Genomic DNA, 26,193 nt, shown 5'->3' with positions numbered 1-26,193 from the left:
ATTTATACTTAATATGTGATGGGCATTTGAAATCTAATTTTAATTTTCCACTAATCCCAACTCTAAAGAGAAAGTTTAATAAAATATGGACATATATCGGCATATTCTGATTTTAGGAAGTAGAATTTTAAAATCTGATCTAGTTGAAGCATCGATTAAAAATACTTTCAACAGGAATTATTGTCCAATATTCATGTCAAGAAAATACTGAAGTATTTACGTCAATTTGTTTTGATCACATATAACAAACGGCGTGGTTTTTCTTTTATTATTCACTGTAGTGTACATCTAGTGTCTACAAAGTATACATCTAATTTTTAAATACAAACAAAACATCACTTTTATAAAAAGTTAATCTAAAACTATGAAACAAAAATTGTTTTAAGAAATTTGTATACTCCGCCATGTAACACCTTTGTTCATTATAAAATCTTTATTCCATATTTTCGACGCTTGAAGTAAAATATTGAAGAAAACCCAGTCTCAAGAGGTAAAAATAACTATTTCCAACACATCTTTAAGTATACATATATGTTCTCTGCATAGTAGTTTTACAGTTTTAGGCAAAATATAAAGTATCTATAAATATATTGACAAATTTTCTTCGAAGCAAAGTTTCTTAATATAAATCAACCCATGTTTTAACATTCAATGCATCACAAGCTTTTTTGAGTCCTTTATTAAGGAAATCATCAATGAATGATGTGTAAGAGATATATAGAAGACGCCATTACAGCTGAAATAAATACATTTCCTTTACCTTTCATCACGCCTGAAATCATAAGAAGACAAAATAAAATGTTAATATTGTCATATAGCACTTATTACTTACATTTCTTCTAAAAAGTCTAATTTCATTAAATGTAATTGCATTAAAGCTATGACAGATTGTAAGTCTAGTTTTGTAAAGATAATTAAAATACAGTCTATTAAAGTATTTGCTTGACAAGAATGGATATTAAAGGTTTCTCTAGATGCAATGAGGTATACGTAAATATATAATATTATAAAGATAGTTTAGTATACATTATCAAACTTATATTCTCACATTTTACGTATTAAAAATGTTTATACAGAGTATTACTAAAAGGCCAATCAGTAGTTAAAAAAATTGGTTTAGGGCATTGGAATAAGGCAGTACAGGACAAAATCTTCATTTTAAATTTGTTGTCTTTAAATTAGTTTTTTAGAAACATGCATTTATTTTACTCTTAAGTACTTTTAAGTATAACTCTTCCAAGTAATATATACATTTATTCCATAAGTACAACCATTGTACACAAAAACTTATATCTTAAGATGGCATGCCACATGAACATCTGTAATTTAAGTAATATGAGAAAGAATTGAAATATGGCAACAAATATGGTTAAAAAGTGCTGCATGTTAATTTAAATATATAATAACAAATCTAAGCTAGATAATATTAATACAATACATCACTAAAATAATAAATAACAATGTATAAAAAATATAAGCATTGAATAAAAACAAAAAAGGTTTAACGATAGCAGAATGTATAAATAAATATATAATCTTTCCCCCCTCTCTTTCTCATATTCTTTCAATCTTATGAGGCACATAGCTATTAATGAATTAGGCATGGCAGGGTAGGAAAATAGTGGGTTGGCATTGCAGTGTATCTAAAGAGGTTTTGCACTAGAATTTGGTTTCTTCATCAGGAATATATTGTAAAACCCAGAATTTTTCGTTTTTGAAGTATGTTCTGGCTGGAAATTGTTATTGTTTATAGTATGTCACCAAAAGCAAGAAATTATATAGTGATTTACTACCGATGTATAACAATTTTATCATCATAGATTATAGAAATAGTAATTGAAATTTGAATCTATTACAACTCTAGTTTTTTTACTACAACCAACTTATGTGTTACTAATTCTGATTCATTATTAAATTTTATTAACTTCAAAGATATTTTCAGGAAAGAAATCATAATCAGATTTCATTATAAGAAATATCGTACCATGATACGTAGTACGTATTTTTTAATTCGAAAGTACAATTAAGATCAATAAATGAATGTATTATGATATAATCATTTTTAAACTTCGATGAGATTAGACTGAATTCAGAATATACTGATGTAAATTGGGAAGTCACGAATAAAAGGCAATATAAATGAAAAAGTAGATATAATATGTGAAAAATTTGTATTATTGTATAATAATAATATCTCTGAATGGTGCAATATTTATACCAAAAAGAAACTTCGTCTATGGATTAATACTGAGATTAAGGAAATTATGAAACAATGGGATTGTTTTTATCAGCGGTACATCAGAATGAAGGATCCAGGTTTGGAGAATAAGTATAACATTACATTATTAAATAAATTGACATAGAATGAAAGGAATGGTAAAAGATGCAAGAAACAAGTAATTTGAAATATACTACAATTCAGATTTTTCTAATAAAGTATTCTGAAAATTTGTTTAAGATTAGGATATGGGAATAAAAAAATTGTAAAATTCTATTGTTTATCCATTGTTCTTGACTTTTTGTAATTCTGATAGGTCCAAACTCCTTTTTCTGTGTTACTAACAATACTAGTAGATACTACTAGATTTGTTAAAATTCTATAGTAATATGTTTACCTAGAATATTTCTATGCTATAATTATTTCCATCGAAGTAAATTGTGAGTAAATTAATATATATTACGAATAAGTTCAAACGCAATAGGAAGTGATAGAATACATTTACGTTCCTTATTATTGATTTTGTATGGAAGTAAGAATATACCATGTTGTATTTTTAATTATTCCCTATCGTATGGTGCTTATCCTAATCAATATGAACGCGCTCTGGTTTACTACTGCCCAAAGTTTCAAGTCCACGTGAAAGTAAACATTGATGACTAATTAATATTTTGTGTGTTTTAGGCATAGAAATGGATAAAATAGCCGACCAATAAGTATGTATGTAATTTTTGTACGTGGTATTTTATAAAAGTATTAATCAGGTTACTGGTCTTATTTATCACACAAACCACTTTAGCTTGTATAACGAATGCTGTAAGACGCGCTATGGACAATTAACTGGCATGATGTTATTAGATTTTCACGCGTGCATTTGGTTGTGTTTATCATAAGCTATTTACAGTCGATACTTAATATAGCTGTAGTGAGAGTGCTGTTCAAATGGTCTCATTCGTATTTATCAGACACGATGCGCAGGGCCAAAAATCTAGTAGCGTTTTATTGTTAGACTAGAAACGCAATCCGTTAGGAGTGCCTTAAGGTTCAACTTTAACTGCAATGTTGCTTTAGACCTAAAATGAATTTTTAAACCGAAACAGAGTTTTTGATTCACTGGTTTTTGCTATTTATATATTGTATGCTGATTATTTGAGATTATACACTCATAGACATGAAAAGTATTTAAATAATACCATTATTGTTAAAAGTGCATAATGGAATACTTCTTTTCACTGGTGTAATAACCATTGCATGAGTTTTATTATCAACTTGTCGAACCCCATTACTTTAGGAACTAGCATGTTTTAAATACAAAATGTTAATATTGTTAAATCTGTGATTATTAATGGTGTGATTATTAATCAACATTTTAGGCTCAAAAATTACAAATGCATTATCTTGGCCAGAGTTCCTAAAAACTTAATTGATAAATAACAGCATGCCATAAAAAATAATATACGGGTAAGAAACCGCCTGTATTGTTCTTCAATCGATTTCACTTACATTTTTAAAAATGTCGTATAAAATCTGTTTTTGTAAGTCCTTCACACTAAGTAGGTCTAAATCTAAAGTAGAAAACAGTCAGTAGAAAGCCACCACAAATTAAAATATTACATTTAAAAAGTTACATTGATAAAATATAATAAATAAATAAAACATTTACTTAAAAACAGACGATACCGGCCCATATACCGAGTCAACACAATTTACGGGTTAGTATTATGTATTTTAAAGTCTGTACATGTCATAAGAACAACTGAAATTATGCTATTAATTAATAACCATGAAGGTGTCTCATCTGTGTATCGAGGCAGTCAGAACACGTCTTATATACAGGTGTATGCATTACAGACAAGTACGAGAAACTGCAATCACGAACAGAAGTTCTCATCCAAGGAAGTGAAGCCAATGGGAAATGTCCCAAATCTATTAATAATGTGTATTATGTTTATTTTAAACTACGTAAATCGTAAAAATTTCAAAAATGGAGACCGTATAGTGCTTATCTACACAGGTCATAAATACCAATCTCTTACTCATTCAATTGTAACTAAATATGCGTTTCTATATCAAACGCAATAGGTATCCTACCACTCAAAAAGCAAGAAGATGAAAATCAACAAAGCAAAAGTACATTTGGCAATAAAACTTCCCAAGAAGTCTGTATCACTGTATTGTTTGTGCGGTAAGGTAGCTCGTCTGTGTATGTCTGACATGGGAGACTTGTATGCTATGTTGGTTGATTATTGTGGGCACCAGTAACCTTCCTCTAATTGCTTTCTTAATTATTTCTGCTCTATTTCCCTTTGTGTCCCTACGTACTTTTTGAATGAACAGACCCATACAACGAAGTACCGATGGATCCGACTGAAGGTAACGAAAGAGCTATCACACATACGGACAGTCAGACGGGCAGATTGTCCTTTGACCTATTGATCCTAAATCGACAGGTTTATTCTGTGACCAAAAGGATCATATACTAGTTTTCAAGTACCTGGGAGCTTTCTCTCAAGCGTTGCAAGCTTACTCGGAGAGACAGACAACGACACGATTCTATGACGGGCCTGTCGGGGACTTAATACTCGTAACGTGGCCAGAGAATAACAAATTTATAACCTTTATCATACAAGTAAGCAAGTATTTAATCATTTAAAAAATACCCGAATTTGAGTATTAAGTGTAACTTGTCATGTGCCGTTGTGTTATTAAAATTCGTATTAGTACTGTTATACAGTGTCAGATAATTTCACTATTATCTCTTGAGTAAGGGGTGTTTTAACATTATTAAATATATATTAACCACATGTGCTTTTTACGTACCTAGAAACATGTTCATTAGTTTAGTTGAAGATGAAACGGTTACTTCCTTGAGATCCACTTGTAAATCCGTAGAAACGCTGTACAATGTGTACTGAGTGGCTGTACACGTCAGCTTTATGTGGCCACTGCGAGGTGCGATCATTATTGGCAACATCAACTCACTCACAGATATATCTACTTCCCCGTCCTCTACATACTGTTTGGGACCGCTAATACCATTGGAAGCCACCTGTAACCAACACAATTATATTGGAACCCGTGAGTATATATACATTTTATAAAAACTACCCAGTTTTTAGAGAAATTAGTAGTGGTTTTCCCCATAAGAAAAGAAGCAACCACACCAATTTTGGATTTAGAAATAGATGAGTATCGCAAGAGTTAAAAAACCAATTGAAACATTTTATAACTCAAAATTTTTAAGCGTTACAAATGTATAACCGTCTTTCAGACGCGTAAATACTGGAGTATTGTACCTGATAACATTTTAAATAATTATTTGGTGATTTTTACTATCCATATCTCTTTGCCTGCTGCTTATATAACTCTTATTTAAATGCTTTATAGATGGTTTTTGGCATTACATGGGAATTTTGTTTTTTAGTCACAATTACATTTTAATCACCAATATATTCGCCTGGTTGACATTCGAACATTTTCTAGAAGGAAATTCCCTTATATATCTTAAGAAAAGTAAAGTTATACTCTTACAAGTGCAACTTGGCTATAATTTCTCATATTAAGAAGATTAAATGGTAAATCATAAGATCAAGGGTCACCATACGAAACATAAGTTGAAGTATCCCTTACCCGTAAAATTACCATTAATCACAAACCGTTTGGCTTCGTTAGTATTTTTTATCTAAGGGTACAGTAGAATTTAATTAGTGCATTTAATTTAGTATTGTATTTAATTTTAGTACCAAAACAATTAACATGCTAATTATAGCTCATAAATTGATCACTTATCAATCTTTGTAATGTAAAATATAATTACATACCTAAGAACCCTACTTAGTATGTAATAGTTTAACTGAAGTTATATTAAATACAAAGTTAGCCAACAACTCAACCTACTGTACACATTGTTAGATTATGTTCAATAAACAATAGTAGAATAATCGTAATAAGTTTGGAGATTGAGTTGTTCGCGTCCAGCAGTCCACTAGGGTAATTCGAACCAAAACAATTAATGTGGGAGCTGGCCCGTAACTTGTCATTAATACCTCAGCTAAGTCAGTAACTTTCCCAGATGCAAACAGTTCCCAAGATCATAAAATAAGTAGAATAAAGGGAATTCTAACATAAAAAATTCATCATTAAATTAAGCAAGTAATTGAAACTTTAATGGTAATACAAACTTCGTCCATAAATATTTACAACGTGTAAGCAAGTAAAAGTACAATCCACTCAGCCAGTTGAAGTATACTCAAGTACAAAATATTACAATGATTTATAAATTTACATCACAAAAAACTCACTATGACATTCCTTAAAATTGATACCAGAATAAATAGTGTATTATGTATGTATTATGTATGTATTATATAGGTATTATATATATAAAATATTATGTATTAGTATTATATACATATATATCGAGTCGCATGTAATTTCCTTCTGAACAAGGGACATCGTGGGTGTATATCTTTTAAATGACATTCTAAACATTCCTGAGATAAGTGATAGTCACTAAAAGATAACCAATCTCCGGATGCATTTTAGATTTAAGTGTTTGAGGCTGTAAAATGTCGAAGAGTAAACGAGTTTTCATAAATACCTGTGAAACAACTCGAATTTCTCTCCAATATTCTATGATTATTAATTGAATAGCTAGTTTAGGGTATTTTAGAGGTAACCTAAAGTCGAAGTCGGTCATTTTTCAGTTAACGCACTTATTATGTATGTTTGTATGTAGCACAACTGGTAGGCCTCTATGTAGTTTTGAAACATAAGTAGGCACATTTAGGGTACATAACATTCCAGTATTCGTTCATTGTTAAGAACTTAAAAGGCTAAGCAAAATCGCCAATAGTTTTTATTTCAGGCTATGCGCATGCGGACTTCTGATGTGCATGAATTATATTTCCGACACGGTGGTTGAGTTTGTATTATTTCCCCGTTCAAGAATATGTATCAGGACCGGTCTGTAGGAACTACATCGGTCAGAGAGTATATATTTACCCTTGTACATTACTTTCGGTCTAAGGTATATCTAGTTCCATCTTTGAGTTTGTCTTGATTCACCGCTCATATATAAGGCACTTCTAGGGCTATAGTTGATTTTCCTTTATTGGCCTGATCACTTGTGTAAAAAAAACCAAGATGGGCTGAAACAAATCTTAAAACCCGTTGTCAAAGTTATACAGTAGCATTGAATTTGATAATTGCATTATATTACTGACTGTATATGTAATCTAGTGCATATTTTTGCTAAAATATACGGGTAAAAGTATATTTTATCAAAACTTCCAATTTTAATATCTAGAGAAAATGTTGATATAATTGAGAAAATGTAGTGTCGTTACTTTCAAACGTTCTATATTGTTTTATGACTAAAAGTTGATTAGATTTATAATTAATGAGTAATTATTACAGGCTATTTCAATTAATGTGATTAGACCAATTCATTTTGGGACAATTTTTGAAACTTTAGAGGCCAATGGGACGGAGCCCTGAGGACGGAGAGAAATATCCCTGTTGTAGCGTTTTAAAGCTACATTGGTAAATTTTTTAATTAATACTTAAATTAAATGAAATTTTGGGAAAGAAATATTGGGATTTAATTTTAAATTAGATTTTGAGAAGTTAGGATAAAAACAAATATGTAATCCTTTGGCAAGTTAGTGCTGGTAATTTTAAATTATTAGGAATGTGGTTCACTGCCTTGAATTGATCAGAACTTGTCTTGTACTGCAGTTACGTTACATCTGGGAAGGCTATTGTTCTCAGGTTGGATACGGCTGGGGCAATGAGAGAACACCGCGGATGTCCATCAGAGTTGGGGGAAGGGGAACTATAAAAACCGCCAGCTCATTATTTTCGCCCTTATTTTGGTTATTATCGTGAATTAAGTTGATTACAGTGCGCCGTGTTTCTAAATTTTTTTCCGCGTGGGATTTTGAGGTAAGCACCAAATTTATTGTACGTTATATTGAAATAGTCTTCCAGATCTGATGTTAAATTAATTTTGTTGTCTTTTTTATAGGAATAATTAAATTCATAGAAACTAGAGCAATCTGCATAACTGATTCTCAATGAACAATAGAATCATACAAGTTACATTTGGTTCAAACTTGCAAGAAAAGTGAATTAAATTGAACTTTCTTAATAGCTTTAATTGAGATTCGGAAATTTAGTAATTTATTAATATTTAATTGGAACTGTTTTATTGTGAACTATTAATTGGAAATTAATTAAACATTAATTATTGTTTGACAGAGTTATATCTGATTTGCAAAGACTTGAAAGTTAAGGTACAACTAGTGGAAAGAGAAGTTTGATTTTTTTATTTTGAATTTTGAGTGAACTAAGAAGTGAACATTATTATTTTAGTTATTTCCAAGTGGTTATTTGAATTTTATTTTAAAACTTTATTATTTTATTTCAGAAGAGAGCTCTGATTTTTAGTTTGATATGTTTGATTACTATTTTTATTTCTTGCCAAAGGACCTTTTAAAATTACTAAACGGTTTGTCAATTCTTTGTGGAAAATAGAGTAAATAAAATTCTGAAACATCGAACTTATTAATTTGCCAGTTTAAAACAAATCCATTATTTTAATTTAGAACTGTGATTTTTATTTAAGACAAAAATATAATATTTAATAGTTAAAAATCTAGTTATACATTTTACTGAATATTCACTCGGAGCTTACTAATCAAAAAATATTTTACATCTTCTTGGATGTCTGAATATTAATATCTACAATCCAATTCGTTATACCTGTATAAGTGAGATCTTGGATATTAGATTTAGTTTTTTTTGCTGGACGTCGATGAATCGATGAGGCAGTCAGGAAGTCTCATAGGAAACAGGAAAGATGGTTTGTATCGATATATAATGGGAAAGGCAATGGACAGTGTTTCTTTAATATATGATTATTACGTAGACTACATACGCAGTCTACATGATTTAAAGGGATACAACAGCAGAGTTTCATTTTACACTAACCTTCTCGCCATTTACAAGCCAAGTAAGGTTCGCCGGGGGGTAGCCACCTATGGATGTGCAGTTGGCTTTTAGCACCTTTCCAACTTGGAAGCCGTTTTCTTCTACGTCAATTTTTGGAGCTTCCAGTGGTTTGTCTGTTTTAACAAAAACATAGTACGGCGAGAAGTTATACACAAAGCAATTTAAATATACTAAAATTAGCCGAGAAAACATTTGACACGCATTATATATATATATATATATATATATATATATATATATATATATATATATATATATATATATTAATTACAATAGCAGACATGACTAACATGAACTAACAGAACTACTTGTCAAATTAAAAAAAAAAATGGGCATCCCACAATATTTAACAATAATAAGTTATATGCAAAAATATAAAATACAAATAAGGTCAGTAATATAAAACACGCGAAGATGTTGAATGAAAACACAAGTTAAAATAGAAAAATAATAGTGATCACTAAACAATAGTAATGTGCTGCATAGTGTACCACTCTCATCATGTGTTAGGTATATTTATTGTTCCGGCTTTATCGGATAGTCTTGGGGCGTGACACCATAGTGAATCCACCACGATGACTGCTGAGGCCTATGTGGTGGACTGTAGGTCTATAGGTCGATTGCAGGACTGTAATTTTGATGAGGCTAGATGACGCCATGTTTCTACAGAGTAGGACAGTTAGTCCACGCCGACACTCGCGGACTAACTGTCCTACTTTCCAAAATTGACCTGGCTGTGCCTTAGTGTTTCACATGAACACTATTATTTCTAGTGATCCTTCCACTGCACTCTTACACAATTATTCTTAAGGTAGTAAGTATTAACAGTAGTTTACTAACACAAAATTGAAGCTATAAAACATGAAATCCAGCTGTATTAAAACATCAATGTTCGTCTGTGTCTACGATTTAAAGAACGAAAAATCCAAAATGGGCATGGACTTACATATTTAACCATGGGACGTTACAGTAGCAAGATGATACCAAAATTATGTTCCATACTCACGTTATTTGTAGTAATTGTTTGTATTTGAATTTAATACTACTAGTTCAGTGAAAAATAATTCGCACTGAATTGGAGCTGCTGTTAATAAAAACAAATATCGGCACGATAACTCATAAAATATAACATGTTACTTTTGATATTTGATTGCACTCTCAATCAATATTAAAATAGAGTAGATCACACACAAAAATAATCAATTTAATAAAAGCCCTATAAACGAGAAATATTGTAATAAGTAAGTTATCAGACCAGTAATCAAGATTTTAATAAAACAAATAATAGGAATACAATTAATTATCACTGTATGGATAAATGTTATAACACCTAAATAACGTTTCTTTATCAATCGTTTCTGTTCTCTTTCTGAGTCAGAAACATAGTAATTCAATATGTGTGTGCATTTTACATTAATAATGTATATTAAAAAAAATGTATAAAGGAAGATTTATTACTATTCATATCACGATATAGCAATAAGAACTTTTGACTTAAAATAACTGATAATTACGATATTTCAGATGAATGATTTTGTTTTGTTAGAAAACTGTATTATAAATCCAAATCGAAGTATTGCATCTTTACTAAAGGTAGGGCATGATATCAGCAGTTACTCGGGCCAGTTAGTTATAAGCGCAACTATTAAATTATTTAGATGAAAAAACATTTATTAATTACAAAATTTGTGCTAATGGCAATATTCATATTTTAAAAGAAAGAAATTTGATTATTGAAATCCCACTTAGGATGGCTATCGTGAAAAAGCTTTGTCCGTTAGAACACCTTGTCGTTACCCGTAGCTTAATTAAACTATTGGACAAAACGTGTTTTGAATACTTAAAATTTTACAATGCCTTAAAGTGGCAGTGACCAAGAGAGAAGTAGACATGGGTTTTCCCTATTTTATTTATATATGCAATGTTTTAGAATTTTATCTAAATGCATTTACTAACCAACAACTGTAACTGAACCAGAGTCTTCCTCTGCATCCACTATACTATCTGTGAGAATTGAACATTTGTAGAGACCAGTGTATTTTCCATTTACTTTCCTCAGTGTCATAGATTGATTTCCCCACAACTGAAATAAACAAACACATAATGATACTGTCAACATAGTAATACATGAGTTGTAAGTTAACATTATTTACCATAATGTACATGAGGGTGCATAAGTAACTGTCACTGAAAGGTGCTTTAAACATTAATTCAATGTTTAAGTATTGATGGGAACAAGGTTATTTGAATGTATAGCTCTTTATATTCTTCTTCGTATACTACAGTTAAATTGAAATTTTTAATTTTGTTACAATAATAAAACTGTTAATATTACTATTTGAAAAATATCGCCTTTTGTATACCATGATTCAATCACTGGTAGCACAAAAATGAATACTTCAAATTATATGGTATCCCTAATAAATTCACTGATAACTCATAAACACTTCTACCTTTCATAGTTAAACATGTTAGGTAAACCTATCCAGTTACTTATTTTAAATAAAAATATCTGTAACGTTGAACTTTTGTGGCTACCTACGATAAAGCTAACAACAATCCTTTTAATAATTGAACCCTAAAGTAAACCTATTGGTGCAAGCCAGCTGGAGAACCAGATTTATTCAGTTCACAGTGTTTGTACTCAAGTACCAGTGCATCTCTCTACACAACTCGGTATCTTTGGTTGCAGAAGTTCAGTAAGTCCCGTGACGACTCCCCTGACGTATGTGTAAAGGACCATAATTTAATTCATTATCTGCACATAACTGTGGAACTGACCGGTGGTACTGTAATAAACGAAACAGGTTCTTGAAATCCTTCCAGCAACATAGATATACTCTTATTAATTTTGAAATCCCTCTCTGAGTGTGAATTAACAAGAGTATGTAAGAGGACATTATACAAGGAACCAATGGCTAGGCCCATGCTTTTGTTACATTTATGAAACAAAGGTTTGTATTTTCTAGAATCTTACAAGATATAACAACGTTTGCATGAACAGTAATGTAAATACGTACAATGTTCATATTTTTTGTAATTTATTAAATCTGTTAAGACCTGAAAGTGATGTTTGCTTATTGGTGCAATTCATCAGGACAACATAACTTTTTGCTTCGAACAGGGGTCACGTAATTTCGGGATTTTATACTGAACAATAAAGCGTCTGAAAGTACTAAGTTGATTTTGCAGCATTGCTCGTTACTATTCAAGCTTTCATTTGAGTTTCAAGGCACTTAACGAGTGTGAGAACGTAGTAATATATTTACTAGAACAATAAAAGACATGATTATACAAAGTAATTATTATCGATTTAGAGGGATTATTCAAAACATAAAAGCTAACAAATTGTTGTAACTATTGCCTACTACGTGAGAATAAGTGATAAAAGTTGTTTTCTTAACAATATGAAAACCAGTAGTGTTCAAAACTTAACTTTCCTAATTTATGGTAATTAACATAAACATTTAAATATATATATATTATCAATTAAAAATATAACATTAATTAAACTTACATTTGTACCGAGATTCACAATGTAGGTTTTGTATTTAGGATTTTTGTTCGGATTATATTCATAGATCTCCTCGCCACCCAGAAAATACTTAATGGAGTTAATCTTTTCATGGCTCAGAGTATAAGTGCAATCCAATGTAAGATCATCTCCAGACATGACTGCAGCCGGAACATGTAGATGAACTTTACTTAAGCACCAGGTCCCTTAAATATTATTACAAAATATGTAGGTATAACAAACGAAAATAGAACTCTCATAAACAAAATACATCCAAATGATTCTTATAGTTATGTACAATGGTACCTTATACTCCCAAACAATTTTATAAAAACATTTATGAATATAAAAATGAACAAAACGTTAAAATTGAGCTTCAAAATAAAACAGTTTTAATTTGGAAATAAAATGTGTATTATTTGCCTTGTCGAGATTTTATGGAAGCCAATTGATCAATCTAAAGAATATTAAAAACTCGAAAATTAGCTCAGTTCATTATACAAGTTGTTATACTACTGTACTTATCGAGTTACAAACAAAACATGATTCTAGGATTATGCTAAGTAGAAAGGAAACAGCATTTGTACTAATTTGAAATATTCATATACGAGTATCTTAAATAACGCGCAAATTTAGAAATTTCAAAATTATAATTTGGTAAGACACTCCTATTACTCATAGTATTTAATATAAGTAAAATCAAGAAAGTAAACCGAATATATAGTCAGTAACAGCTAATTTTGGTTCCTACAATAAATGTTCACTTCTGGCTGGTTTATATCCGGGTACAAACAAACCGACGTATCACTTACGAAGGTAATTTACGATGTCGATGTTTCATACATGTAATTCTGAACAAGCGGAAAAAATTATACCTCAGATTAGGCAACCGAATTACAACTAAGTAACATGAAACTTTTGTTTCAATTTTTATTTAAATTATAAATTAATTTTCATACTGATAATTTGCAACATTTAACCACAGCTTTATTTTATATTAAATTAATAGTGTTCGATTTAAACAACTCTTCCATTATTCCGTAATAAGAAAGGACCAAAAAGAATTTACCACAGGAAACTAACTCTTTCAGTTGCAAACATAGTAACTTCCTTAGAAATAAGTTATAGAAAAATCTATATACAAAATTGTATTAGCTAAGGAGATGGTTTGCATTTCATCAGTGAAGAGCTTCCCCCTCCGTCAGCCTTTTCCGTCTCTGAAGTGTCCAGAAATGTACCTTGGCCCATACTCTTCTCGGATCAAGCACCTGCGATATTTCTTAAATTGTCTCAAATGTTCGCTTTTATCACAATCTGCATTTGTCAGGACACTAGTCATATAAGCAGTACCTTTAATTCTCAATGTAATAAATATTTTTGCCTAATATTTTGTCAACGTTTTGTTTGAAAAGTTTTCTTTTTATTATTTCCTGTAGGCTCAGATAAAATCACGCTCAACCACAGGTTGTGACCTGTTGTCTCTAGCCATCTGATAACGTTGAGGTTTCCGGTGGAAAGTTATAACCACATATACTCTTAATTATATGGGCAATACCAACCGACCGGTATCTTTCCGCATGCCCCACTTAACACTGTGTTTTTTGTATGCTATATTCGAGATTTCAAGTCCGAAAACCAAAAGTGGAGAAAAAGTTAGAGGACATCTTTACATCGAATTTTCCCTCATATTTAAAATACCAATTTAATATTCAAACTATCCAAAGTTTATTGAGGTAAAAATTTTGATTTCTTTTAAACTAAATACTAAAGATAATAAAAGATAAGGTTAACGTTTTTTTAGATAAGGTAAAGAGAGACAACCTTCCTAGAAAATTGTGATTATTATTATTGTGAAATACATTTCCACATTTTTTACTTATCACTACGTAAAATAGACAATTGGAATCATTCTAACCATGGAAACTCTCTTCAAATTATATGCACTGATAAATATTACATTGCTATTCTTTGATATTCGTTATACATAAAGACATAATTTATTACTTTGGTTATAAATTTATTTTTAGCATGACAAAACATATTTTAATTCTGTATTTTTTATTAATATGTACATTACTGAACTAAAATCGTAGAAATTAATCGATTATTTATATTTTCATAGATTTTATCACAGTTTAGTTTCATAAGATTGGGTTTTAGCAAACATTTTCAAAATGTAAGGTTTAGAACTTTTACAGGTTTAGGTTTAGAAACCCGAATCTTTAACAAAATATGCTCACGAAGTGGTTAAAATTAAATAAATATTAACTTATATTCAGTATTTCAAGAAAAATTCACTCCAAATAACATTTATTCATACATGTTTAAGTTTAAAGTATGGATAAACTCCTCGATGTTATTACATAGACAGCAAATCACTAAGAAATTTGGCTAATTTCAGACCATTCGGCAGCTATAAACTGACAGTTTTCAAGTAACAATAACTTAAGCCTATTTAAGGATGCACTAAAGAAAGTTTTTGGTAACAGAATGTAATAAATTAATTCGTGTATTACTGCCTTGGGAAAATGAGGTTAAATCAGTATCCTTGATCCAGTTTTACCGTGTGAATTAAAATGAATTATAGAATCGCTAAAACAATACTGCACCTGAAGCTGATGCTTCATAAAAAAGATTTTTTGTCAAATAAATATCATTAACTTAAGCTTTACTAGCGGAGTCTTACCTATTGTAGGACCTATTTTTAAAGGTGGCCCAGAGTTAAAATGTAATAGTAATCTTCCAATATCTTTGTTATCACGTTTCTCTAAAATAACTGAGAAGCTAAAAGTGCACACATTATTACAGTACATACTTTCAGCCCTCTGTTGAAATTTATAACAAAACTAAATAATGGCTTAAATGAAAAAGAGTGTTTTGGTCACTTTTTATATATTAAAAGCTTTTTATGCCTACAGTAATAGCATGTTATAAGAAAAGTTATATCATTGTGGAAGAAGAGAATTCGTGTATCCTTTGTTTATAAGATATTTGTTAGATAGGAAACAGTGCGTTAGGATTGGTTCAGCCTAGTAAAACAGGCCAGGAAATAAAACAGGTCATATGAAAAGTGGTGTATCCCAAAGGTCTGTTTTAGGCTAAATATTGTTTGTTATTTATATAAATGATGTTTGTAAACCAAATGATACTGCGCTAGAAGGAGCTGAATAGCGATGTAAAAGCACTGCAGTTATGGTTTATCAAAAACCAACTGTTATTAGGCGCAGAAGAAAACAAAATATGTACACTTTAGCCTCAGGAAAAATTCAAATATTAATTTAAGTATAAATGTTTTGATTGTCTAGGAAAAAGATATGGTATGTGTTAATAAATTAACTGCAGTAGAAATTAATAATAATATAAAATTATATGGGAGTATATGGAGATTCGGAAGTAAGTTGAGAAATTCATATAAATGAAATAAAAAAAACACACAAAATAAAGAACATGATCAGGTATTTTAAGTTTTTGCAATATTTTTGTAATAGTAATATATTGCGAACATTGTATTTTGAATTTTTTTAAGTCGTTCAGAATATGGCATAGTGTTGTAGGGAACCACTTATAAAACATAGTTAAACCCAATAATTCATCTGTCTAGATTAATTGCACATATAAAAAGATATGAACCTTCGAGTCATCTCTTTACCTGTCATCGAATTTTACTTTTAAAGTGCATCTTTGTTTTTAAAGTATTAAAGTTTTTTTATAACAAAATCTGAAATGTCCCAGTCAGTGAAAAAATATATAGTTCAAGCTCAAAACAGTCCCTATATTTCAGATTCCAGAACTGTGAATATATTTTTCGTTATACTTATACCTTTACTGCTCCGAGAATTTTTAATAAACTGCCTGACAGCATAAACAATTATCAAACACAAAATAATGTTTAGAACAACTGAAATAATGGTTATTTTATTTAATTTTAATAATTTAGGCTATATCTCTCAGATACCAATATAAAGTTAATTTACTTTTAATTTTCCCCTTCGTTTACACAATATATATATATATATATATATATATATATATATATATATATATATATATATATATATATATGCATATGTGATAGATACGGCCAAATACAAAATAATTGAATCGGAAAAAGTAAGGACTCTGTGGTGTAATGGTAGCCATTCACCCGGCAAGTGAGAGATCCGGGTTCGAGTCCCGGCGGAGAAGTACTTTTTGTGATTCAATGTTTATTGAAATTATATATATATATATATATATATATATATATATATATATATATATATATATATATATATACATCAGAATTCCGTTGTTATATTATATTATATATTTTGTTGTTCTTGACTAAGTAATGTCTTTATGTTGATTATTGGTCCTTTTTTTGTTGACATTTGAAGACATGTTTTGATTTGTATTCTGTTTCGCTATATCAAATACCTTTGGTTTACTATTAAGATTGTTTTGTTTTGTTAGATTTATCACAATGCAATTGACCACTAATTATTTTAATTTAATTTTGAGTAAGGAGCCCCGAATCAGGCATTTTGTCCAACATTTAGGTTAAAAAAATCTGATTTATTGTATAGGTAAGAAGATTTTGTTCATAACTAATGTTAATTATTTGTATTAAATAAAAATTAGCCTGCCAATTTAAATGGACATTTGTTGTTTATTTTTTTCTTTTAAGTCATTACATGAAATATCAATTTTAATACTGGACTGTAAATTTTCTTTATTGAGAGAATCTTTATTTTATTATTACTATTTTAGCAATATTTTAAAATTTAACCTGAGTTTTATAAAGTACTCATTTATGATAATTTTTAAATGCTTTGTTATTATTACCCCTGTTTTTTACCAGTCTAATATTCGTTTTAAATAGAGTTTTCGCTCTCAAAAGAGATTACAAATATAAAAGTAAGATATGTTTATTCATATTGTATTAATACTTTAGGTAGAAGTTTCCACATAAAATTAACTAAATTAAGTCCATATTTTATAATTAGAATACTTACCTTGTAGGTGACAAAAGAGAACCACAAAGATCACAGATATCGGTTTTAGATTATTTGCTTGGAAAAGACTCCACTCCATGTTCCCTATTACTTGTACTCCTACAAATAGAAACCCTAAAAATTAAGAATATTTAGTATAATTTTGAAAAAATTTAAGTATATGATAAAAAACTATTTGTTATGCAATGTGTTAATTACTATAACATTATATTAGTGAAAATGGTGTAGTGAAATCAACATTTAAAATTAGCCTGATAATTTTATTGTAAATATTGTAAACTCATTCAAAATACTTTACATTCACTCGTTCTTGATAACAGAAACTGCTTTAATTACTTTAACACTTAGAGTGCTAATCCCGTAATTTTACGGAACGGCGAAACTTCCGAAGAATGCTAATCCCGTAGTTTTACGTGGTTGTCATTTCAATTGGTATTATATTACATTGTCCGTATTTAAACGGGTTTTGCCTACTCTACAATGTTATTTGGGTTTTTAGTAACACAATTCACCGCTAGAAAGCGTCAGATGTATTGTATGAGCTTAATGACAAAGCAACTTCGGTCGCGTTGTTTACGTGCCGCTAACGTGACGTTCGTTGCAGCCGGCAGTCGATGTCGCAATCATGGCTTCTCGCAGCTTGAACGACGTTGCGATCAGTGATGTATTAGATAAAGATAATTTTATTGGAGTAGATAGTATTTTTGACGATTCTGACATTGATCCTGATTTAATGGAAGAAGATTAGACACATACTTCAGGTAAGAATAAGTAAGTCTATTTATCATATAAACATCAGTCTAAAAGTTTGGTTATGTTATTGTTTTCGTGAATCAAACTATAATTTGTATTATAATAAATTAACTTTATACAACTAATATTTTATTCTTATGAATAAAATAAAATATATTCATATTTTACATAGTATATTATTATGTTACAGATGCTGAAACCAGTGCTGACAGCGAAAGTGATGCCGACGCATCAATATGACGGCATAGTTTTTGTCAAAAAACTACAAAACATAAAAACATGATTTGTATTATTCAAAGGACAGTTTATATTTGTAAATGGGTCATTGTAAATAATTGTATGTATGCTTAGTTTAGTAAGTTAGATAAAAAAACTGTCTCAAAAAATAATTTTTTTTTCCAAAAATATATGTTTTTAAAAAAACATTTTTTATGTGTAGTTTTTAAACAAACCGCAAAAAATCTCACGTTAAAAGAAAGACGAAAGTAAGCTGAATTAAGGTATGTAAGTATTTTTCTCATACCTTAAATACTTCTTTTTAAATAAATTTTTGAAAACCACCAAAAACGCCCAGCATTCTACAGAGTTACATGTCATTTAGGGCCAGCACTCAAAAGTGTTAATTTCTTCATAAAACGCATGTATTAAGGGAATATTATATGTATTGCAGTCTTATTTACACCAACAATATATATATATATATATATTATACACACATATATATATATATATATTATATATATATATATATATTATACATATATATATATATATTATACATATATATATATATATATTTAGCGTTATAAGTACAGTATGACAAACATTTGTGAATTATCCGCCTTTCCTTGTGCACTGATGTAATCATCGCCAAATACTAAGTTTTGACAGGCTACTTCGAGGTGTAAGATTTACGATGAGAACCTAAATCAGTGAAATGGTTCAATGTAACTTTTAATTATAAAAAATTCTTAATTGCATGAAATTATGACCCAAACTACGGTTTCAGAAAATATTTTGCAACTTACTGGATTAATAAATTTTCCTTGTTTAAAACCTTTCATAGTTTTGAGAATCAAACGTTTACTCATGCAAATTTAAAGTCTTAAAATTTTTCCAGTCTTTTACATTCTTAAGAAGCTTAAATATTTTTTTTTTTAAATACCCGAATAATTACTCAACTATCGCCTTGATGCATAAAAAACGAATGCAAAATTTTTCATGCCATTATCTTAAGAAGTCTTTAACACTTTAGTTGCATTAAACTGCTAATTGTTGATACGCCGCAGCCTGCCAGCTTTATACCACAATGGGATGAAACAAACGAACCTAATATTAATAAAACATAAGTTGGCATATATTTTGGGCATATTCTACCATTAGGAATATATTTGGAAAAAACTAAAATAGTATGTTCTTACTTTCTATTTGTCGCACTATTAGAAATCCGTCATTGATAATATAACATCTTAGCTGAACCTTAACAAATTAAACAACCCATCAAAATACCTTTGGAAATATTAATTAAGTATATATTTGCTCTTTAAGCATATTATAAATACATTGTTTGATGTTGATAATACCTTCATTTTAGCTTAATCATAACAAACTATTATTATTTATAAACAGGCGGAAAGCCAAAAATGCAAGTTTTCAATTAATTTCAATGAACTAGAATAAATTCTGTGTACAGTATTATATTACACATATATATTTGCATAGGTATTCACCATAAAATAGATATTTAAAATTTATCCATACAAAACGCATTTGCGAATATGGAAAGTGTATGCAAAGGTTTTCATATTAAGAATTATACATAATTTGCGTTCATATGAATACTATACAGATTCCATTATGAAAGTATTAAAATTAACCTTTAAGGTAATTAACAGTCTATGTTTATCGAAAAAAGTTCTTAAATGGTACAACAAAAACTTTTTATAGTGTTATTGCCCTCAACACTTTAGATTTTGGGGTATATAATGCGTTGGCCATTACAATTATAGATATCTCAGAACCCACAAAGTTCCGCATTCAGAGTCCTTCAATTGTATATTATACGCTTAATAAATGCGGTGAAACTTTTAAACAGTACTGCAAAAGCAACCTTAGAACTTTTAAACGTGCAAAAGGGCAGAAAAGGCTTAAAAAGGAAATACAAGAATAATATATATAATATAATTCTGTTTATCAGAGTGACTTGCACAAGATAAGTAAATAAAAGGACAATGGTTTATTTTATACAGTCTTCACCAACTTAATTCTGTTGCACAAAAGGAACATTTAATTCAAAACCAGTTCAGGTAATATATTAAAATATTTTCACATTCAAGGCTCTAGTTTCACATAAGATTAGTATTTTAGACCATAAAATTAAATTTTATGATATTATAAATATGATAAAAATGATGTAGCACATACATATTTTATTTCACTTTTTGTTGAAAATAACAGTATAAAATGTACAATATTTATTAAAGTTTTATAAAATGTTCCATTGACATTATAGAGACAGACATTCTGCCTCTTCTTAAAAAGTACTTTAGTTTTTAAATTACATTTATAAAATGGTTGATCTTATCCTTGTTATTTTTATATGAAATCATTATAAGAATAAACTATTTAATTACTTCTTAAGAATGGTTATATATACCATAAAGAATATAAATAAGTATAATATAATATTTTTTGAAACAGATAATATTCAATACAAAAGAACAAAATTTTGTCTATATTCACATAGCAAATGTTATTGTCTCCGTACATTTCTTAAAATATTACAAACCGTCTCATTATGAAACTTACATTTCATATTTTTATAATTATGTGATAATTTTATTTTCAAAATAATTCAATAATTATAAAGTTGTATTTTATATTTTCCTAGATTTTTTGAGCTAAAAGAATAATTGTGTAGATGACGTTGGAGTTATACACATCGAGTTTTAAAACTTTCATTGAGATAAAATAAGTTAAAAATCTGTTTATATCCATCTCTGATTACCTCAGTCTGCTCGAAGAAGGATGATTGTGTCCTATAAAACTTATCTTTGGGTCAATAGACAATAATTTGTAACCCTGTAATTAGAAGTCAAATTAGTTTCTCGGCTCTACTTCCCGAAAGGTTTAGTTAAGAATACTAGCTAACTAGTACGCAATTAGTATTCCTAATATTTATTATTAAAATATATGGTCTAGTGAGGACCGTTACAGTTATCTTCCTAATATGTTTCAAAGTTATTTCCCCTCGTAAATATTATAATTTTATTCATGAATTGTAATAGATAGTACTATCGTCACGTAAATTATATAGGCACTTCATATCTTTTACCGATAACTTAGTACCTGATATTAGATATTATAAAATAGGCTAATACGAAAGGTAGTAAAATTAGCATCTTACAATCAGTGGTTATGAGAAATAAATCGTTGTTGTACCGAGTAGCAGACAATACCGTCAGGAAGCACCACCACACCACACTGTACACTGCGTACTGTACTGCACTGTACTCGCAAGTCAGCTTCCTCCCAAACCACAACTATCCTCACTATCCCACTCCTTTTCCTTATCGCCACAATATTATTCCATTACCACATCGCACTGTCTCCTCGCTCTATCTTTACATTTCCTCTCTCCAAAGCTGTGTTTCCAAAATTATATTGCCCTTAGCATTCCTTGTCCATGCTATTACCTCTCGTTTTACGAATTTTAACTAGCGTTATTGTATTATTATCTAACAATTATCCTTGTATGTTCTCGCCTCCACTATTATTTACTATTCTCTCAATAACAGTGCTTCCAATACTCTCTCCCACTCTTCACCGCCTCTCCTATATCATCTCCTTCATACATCACTTCATATTTGTTCTTTCCAACTATCCATCGTACTAATCCACATCTACACTCACTATCCCCTCTCTTAGATTTTCTATCTGAAACAGTTGTTTCAACAATATCTTGTTCTTTAACCATCCTCCCTTATAGCCCCTACGGGGCATTTAGATTTGTACTCAAGTCTTTGCTGCTTTGAAATCATTGCTGTCAGAAAGCATTTATATTCCTTACTATTTCGAGATTACTTTCTATGGGTGATCAACCATCAATATTATAATTTAAAATCTTTGGGAAAGCCGTGATCATCGTCATCCATACTTGACCGTACTTCATATCAGTGCTATGGTGAACAGAACAAACACTCTTCTTCTGGTTTATAACATCCAGAAAAAGGATGAGATTTAAATACTAGCACGACCATTATAAAGAGTTGAATTAAACTGAAGAAATCCATTTTGTTTATGTTTATTCATACTTGAATTCTTATTGCTGTTCAACTTTTATTATGTATAATTTTATTTCAATAAATGTATAAACCAGTCACTTAGGGTGTATTTTGCTCGTATAAATACAATATTACAAAACAGGGATCTCCAAAAGACGATATAATTAGACAAGAATAGTAACAAGCAAGAATTGACATTTTAGTTTCCTTTCAATAATTATTTTACAAAAATCATTCGTTTATTAACCAAATTCAGTATTATTTATAGTTGGTGACAAAACATTAGTTACATTTTTGACTAGGAGTGCACTTGTTTTCGGCCAACAATGCCAATCTATTTTAACTCAAAATAACCTGGCAACCCTATCACCATAATATGTTTTAGATGTTCAAGAAAAGGGTTGTTCCATGATTGGATTTTACCAAATATATTTTTAAAGGAATTTATTCACTGATATAAAACTAAAAACGTTCTATTTGCAAAGTATCTTCTTATCTTGAAGTAGATATTAAAAAACCTGCAATTAATAATGTTAAACCGTACATGTGTAACAATGTGCTGATTGATTATTATAAGTAGATCCATATTATTATTAAACCTATGCTACCAAATACGTTTGAAGCAATACTTGTAAAATGAAAGAAAATCTGTAATCATGTATCTTTGTTGTTATCTTATCCAGTTCCCTCTTAAATGATTTCTAAATCACTATTTACGCCTCTCTTAAAAAGAAGCAATTGAGCAGAATCGAACACACCCAAACTAATACAAAAATCGAATACCCCCGTTTATCCTGCAGGCATCTTCAAGCTGGTGGTGGATGTCACTGCCTATATTCTCTATTCGGGGTGCAACTTGTGAGAATAGGAGTTTTTAACACTAACACTTAACACTGATGAAGCATCGGAGACCCGTATGTGGTGATAAAATTAAGGAATTCGAGCTTAATTGGGAGCCATCATATTCTAAAATAAATGGCGAGGAAAGGAGAATTGGTTTGTCAAAGTTTAAATTTTGATTTGTATTTTTATTTATGGTATACATCGAGCGACAGAAGCCACTCCCGGCGGACAGAAAAAGAGTGTTGATTTGAGAGCTGACATGAGAATCGAAGTTTTATCACTAGGGATTGTGCACTAGGTGTGGATTACAAAAGGCCTGTATTGAGGGCTCGTGCTTGTATTAGTGTATGATCAATTAATGAGCACCCTCATGGAGCTAGCTTCGTGGATTATTGATATCGTGAAAAAAATGTATATTAGAAACCAACCTGTCCGTGCTGGTGACTCCATATACAACCATCCAATTGATAATCACATTCAATCAAGCAAGTAAACGATACCATGTGCACGATTTGGACTATAGTTTATTAGACGTAATATCGTCTATGCCCTATTCTTATGTTTGAAAGTAATACTACTCCGCCAAGTAAGGAGCTATTGTGGCTCACAATGGAGAGGAGAGTCCTGAAATTAGTTATTAAATATAACTGATTTCAAAGAAAATGTATAATAAATTTAACCGGTTACCCTGCCAAGAGTATGGATGGGACACGGGGTCTGGTATACCAGCAAATGTTTGTAAAGGTCGCATGAAACCCTATAACAACCATAAGCTCATATGCTTAAAACCCTACATTTAAAGACATATGAGTTCACAGACGCACAAGTAGATGAGTGGAATAGGAATGTGGGAAAAATTGTCGTGACGTGAACGAATCCTCAATTTATTGACAAACTGCCGTTATTATCTATAAAAATATCTCCCAATTTTAGTGTTCAGTACATTAGTTAAAAATACGTAACCTCCTAGTACTGCGACGATGCTAGAGAATCTTATTTTCTTATACGCCTGTTCTCTACTAACCTAAATACAAGTAACTTAGTATAATACAAAATACACTCAACTTTACCTTTCGTATTAAAAATTAAATGAATAACGTACGAATCCTTATTAGAAAAACCAACTTAATTTAAGTATGTTTGCATAACTTAGACCTAAAACGAAACATGGTTTGGCCTTGTTGGAAAGTGTGTGTAGAAGGATGCCCTGCTCAACGCAATAGTGTTAATGCCCTACCGGAATTTAATAATTTTTGCTAGCTCAGGATCCTATTTTTGAATCTGCACAATATCTTAAAAAGCTTCGGTTATGGCAAATAAGGTCATAGTAATATCCTATGATTCTTCTACGCTCTGATGAGCAGCTGCTAATTACCACAGTCTTCATATGAGCGTTGGTTGTGTCTTCATTCTGGAAAAGTCTGGATAAACAGTCTACGATCACATTTGTCCTGCCTTTAATACGTTCTTCCACGAAATAATTGTAAATACACATCTTTACATCTTACCAATTTGCTGACAGGGATGATTTAGCAGCTATGATAGTACTGAATAGTCTGTGTGCAACTGAAACTCGCTCAAGATATTGCTGAAATTTATTGAAAGTAAACACAACGGTAAAGTGGAATTCTTGCAATATAGAGTAGTTAAGCTCATTTCTATTTAAAGCCCTAGATGCAAATGCTACTGGAGGCACACACCCATTGTGTTCTTGAAACAAATCATGCCAATCGCCGATCCCGAAGCATCGGTGTTTAAGATGAACTGTTAAGATGATCTGGGATTTTAAGCATTGGTCTGGATACTAAACATTTCTTTTGGCTCTCAAATGCTGACTGCTGGTCAGAACCGCAGGAAAATCTTACTTCCATTCTCTTTAACTAATTCGAAGGTTGTGAAATCTTAGAAAAGGATTTAATGAAGCGCGCATAAAAGGCACTCATTCGTATAAATCGTGATAACTGTTTTAAGTTTTTTGGTAATGAAGATATCCCTATTATGTAGCATATTAGCTATATTCCATGATAGGTTTCTATACTTAATATGCATCTCTACCGTACTAAAAACTCAAGGACATCGCAATTTGCCGCTAGACCCATCTGATGAACAGAAAATACTGATTTAACGGTTCTTGAAGTATTCTAAACTGTTTCAAAACATTCCCATGAAAATAGTGTGAAAGAGGATCCAGTATCAACCATCTGTATGTATAATTACCAAGAGATACTTTTATGAAACAAGGATTAAATTTTGGAACTGATGGAGACATTTTTGACTTTGGTAAAAACCTTACGTTTAAAAAAATGTTTTGGCTGAAATGCGTGAGAGTCATTAAAGACCTACCTTGGCTTTAAAATTGCTATATGGGAAGTGTTTGCTATTCTAGTTAGACGACCAATGGTTGTTCGATCGATACCGGGAATTGGTGAATTAACGTTGAACATGATTCTGAACATTTCCTTGATTATGTTTAATGCCATGATTGCTTCTACCCTGTTAGGCGTTTACGAGGTGGTTATGAAAGGTTGACCGTTCTTCACCCCTTCGTGGATTTTGTGCATAATATAAGTTCGT

The 26,193-nt window shown here is 30.3% G+C and overlaps 1 protein-coding gene across 1 annotated transcript; it reads right to left on the bottom strand.

Annotated features, from left to right (window-relative positions):
• Positions 1-514: 514 nt before the first annotated feature.
• LOC124368528 (fasciclin-3-like) lies at positions 515-22,016 on the bottom strand. The gene is made up of 7 exons (XM_046825768.1): positions 21,900-22,016; positions 17,741-17,854; positions 12,750-12,952; positions 11,189-11,315; positions 9,212-9,345; positions 5,039-5,267; positions 515-772 (listed from the first exon to the last, which is right to left on the bottom strand). The coding sequence occupies exons 2-7, from the start codon at positions 17,817-17,819 to the stop codon at positions 693-695; spliced, it is 852 nt and encodes a 283-aa protein (XP_046681724.1). The 5' UTR covers positions 17,820-17,854; positions 21,900-22,016; the 3' UTR covers positions 515-692.
• Positions 22,017-26,193: the final 4,177 nt, after the last annotated feature.

Source organism: Homalodisca vitripennis, chromosome X, assembly GCF_021130785.1.
Source record: "Homalodisca vitripennis isolate AUS2020 chromosome X, UT_GWSS_2.1, whole genome shotgun sequence".
Lineage (NCBI taxonomy): Eukaryota > Metazoa > Arthropoda > Insecta > Hemiptera > Cicadellidae > Homalodisca > Homalodisca vitripennis.
This window is presented reverse-complemented; position numbering and strand designations above follow the sequence as displayed.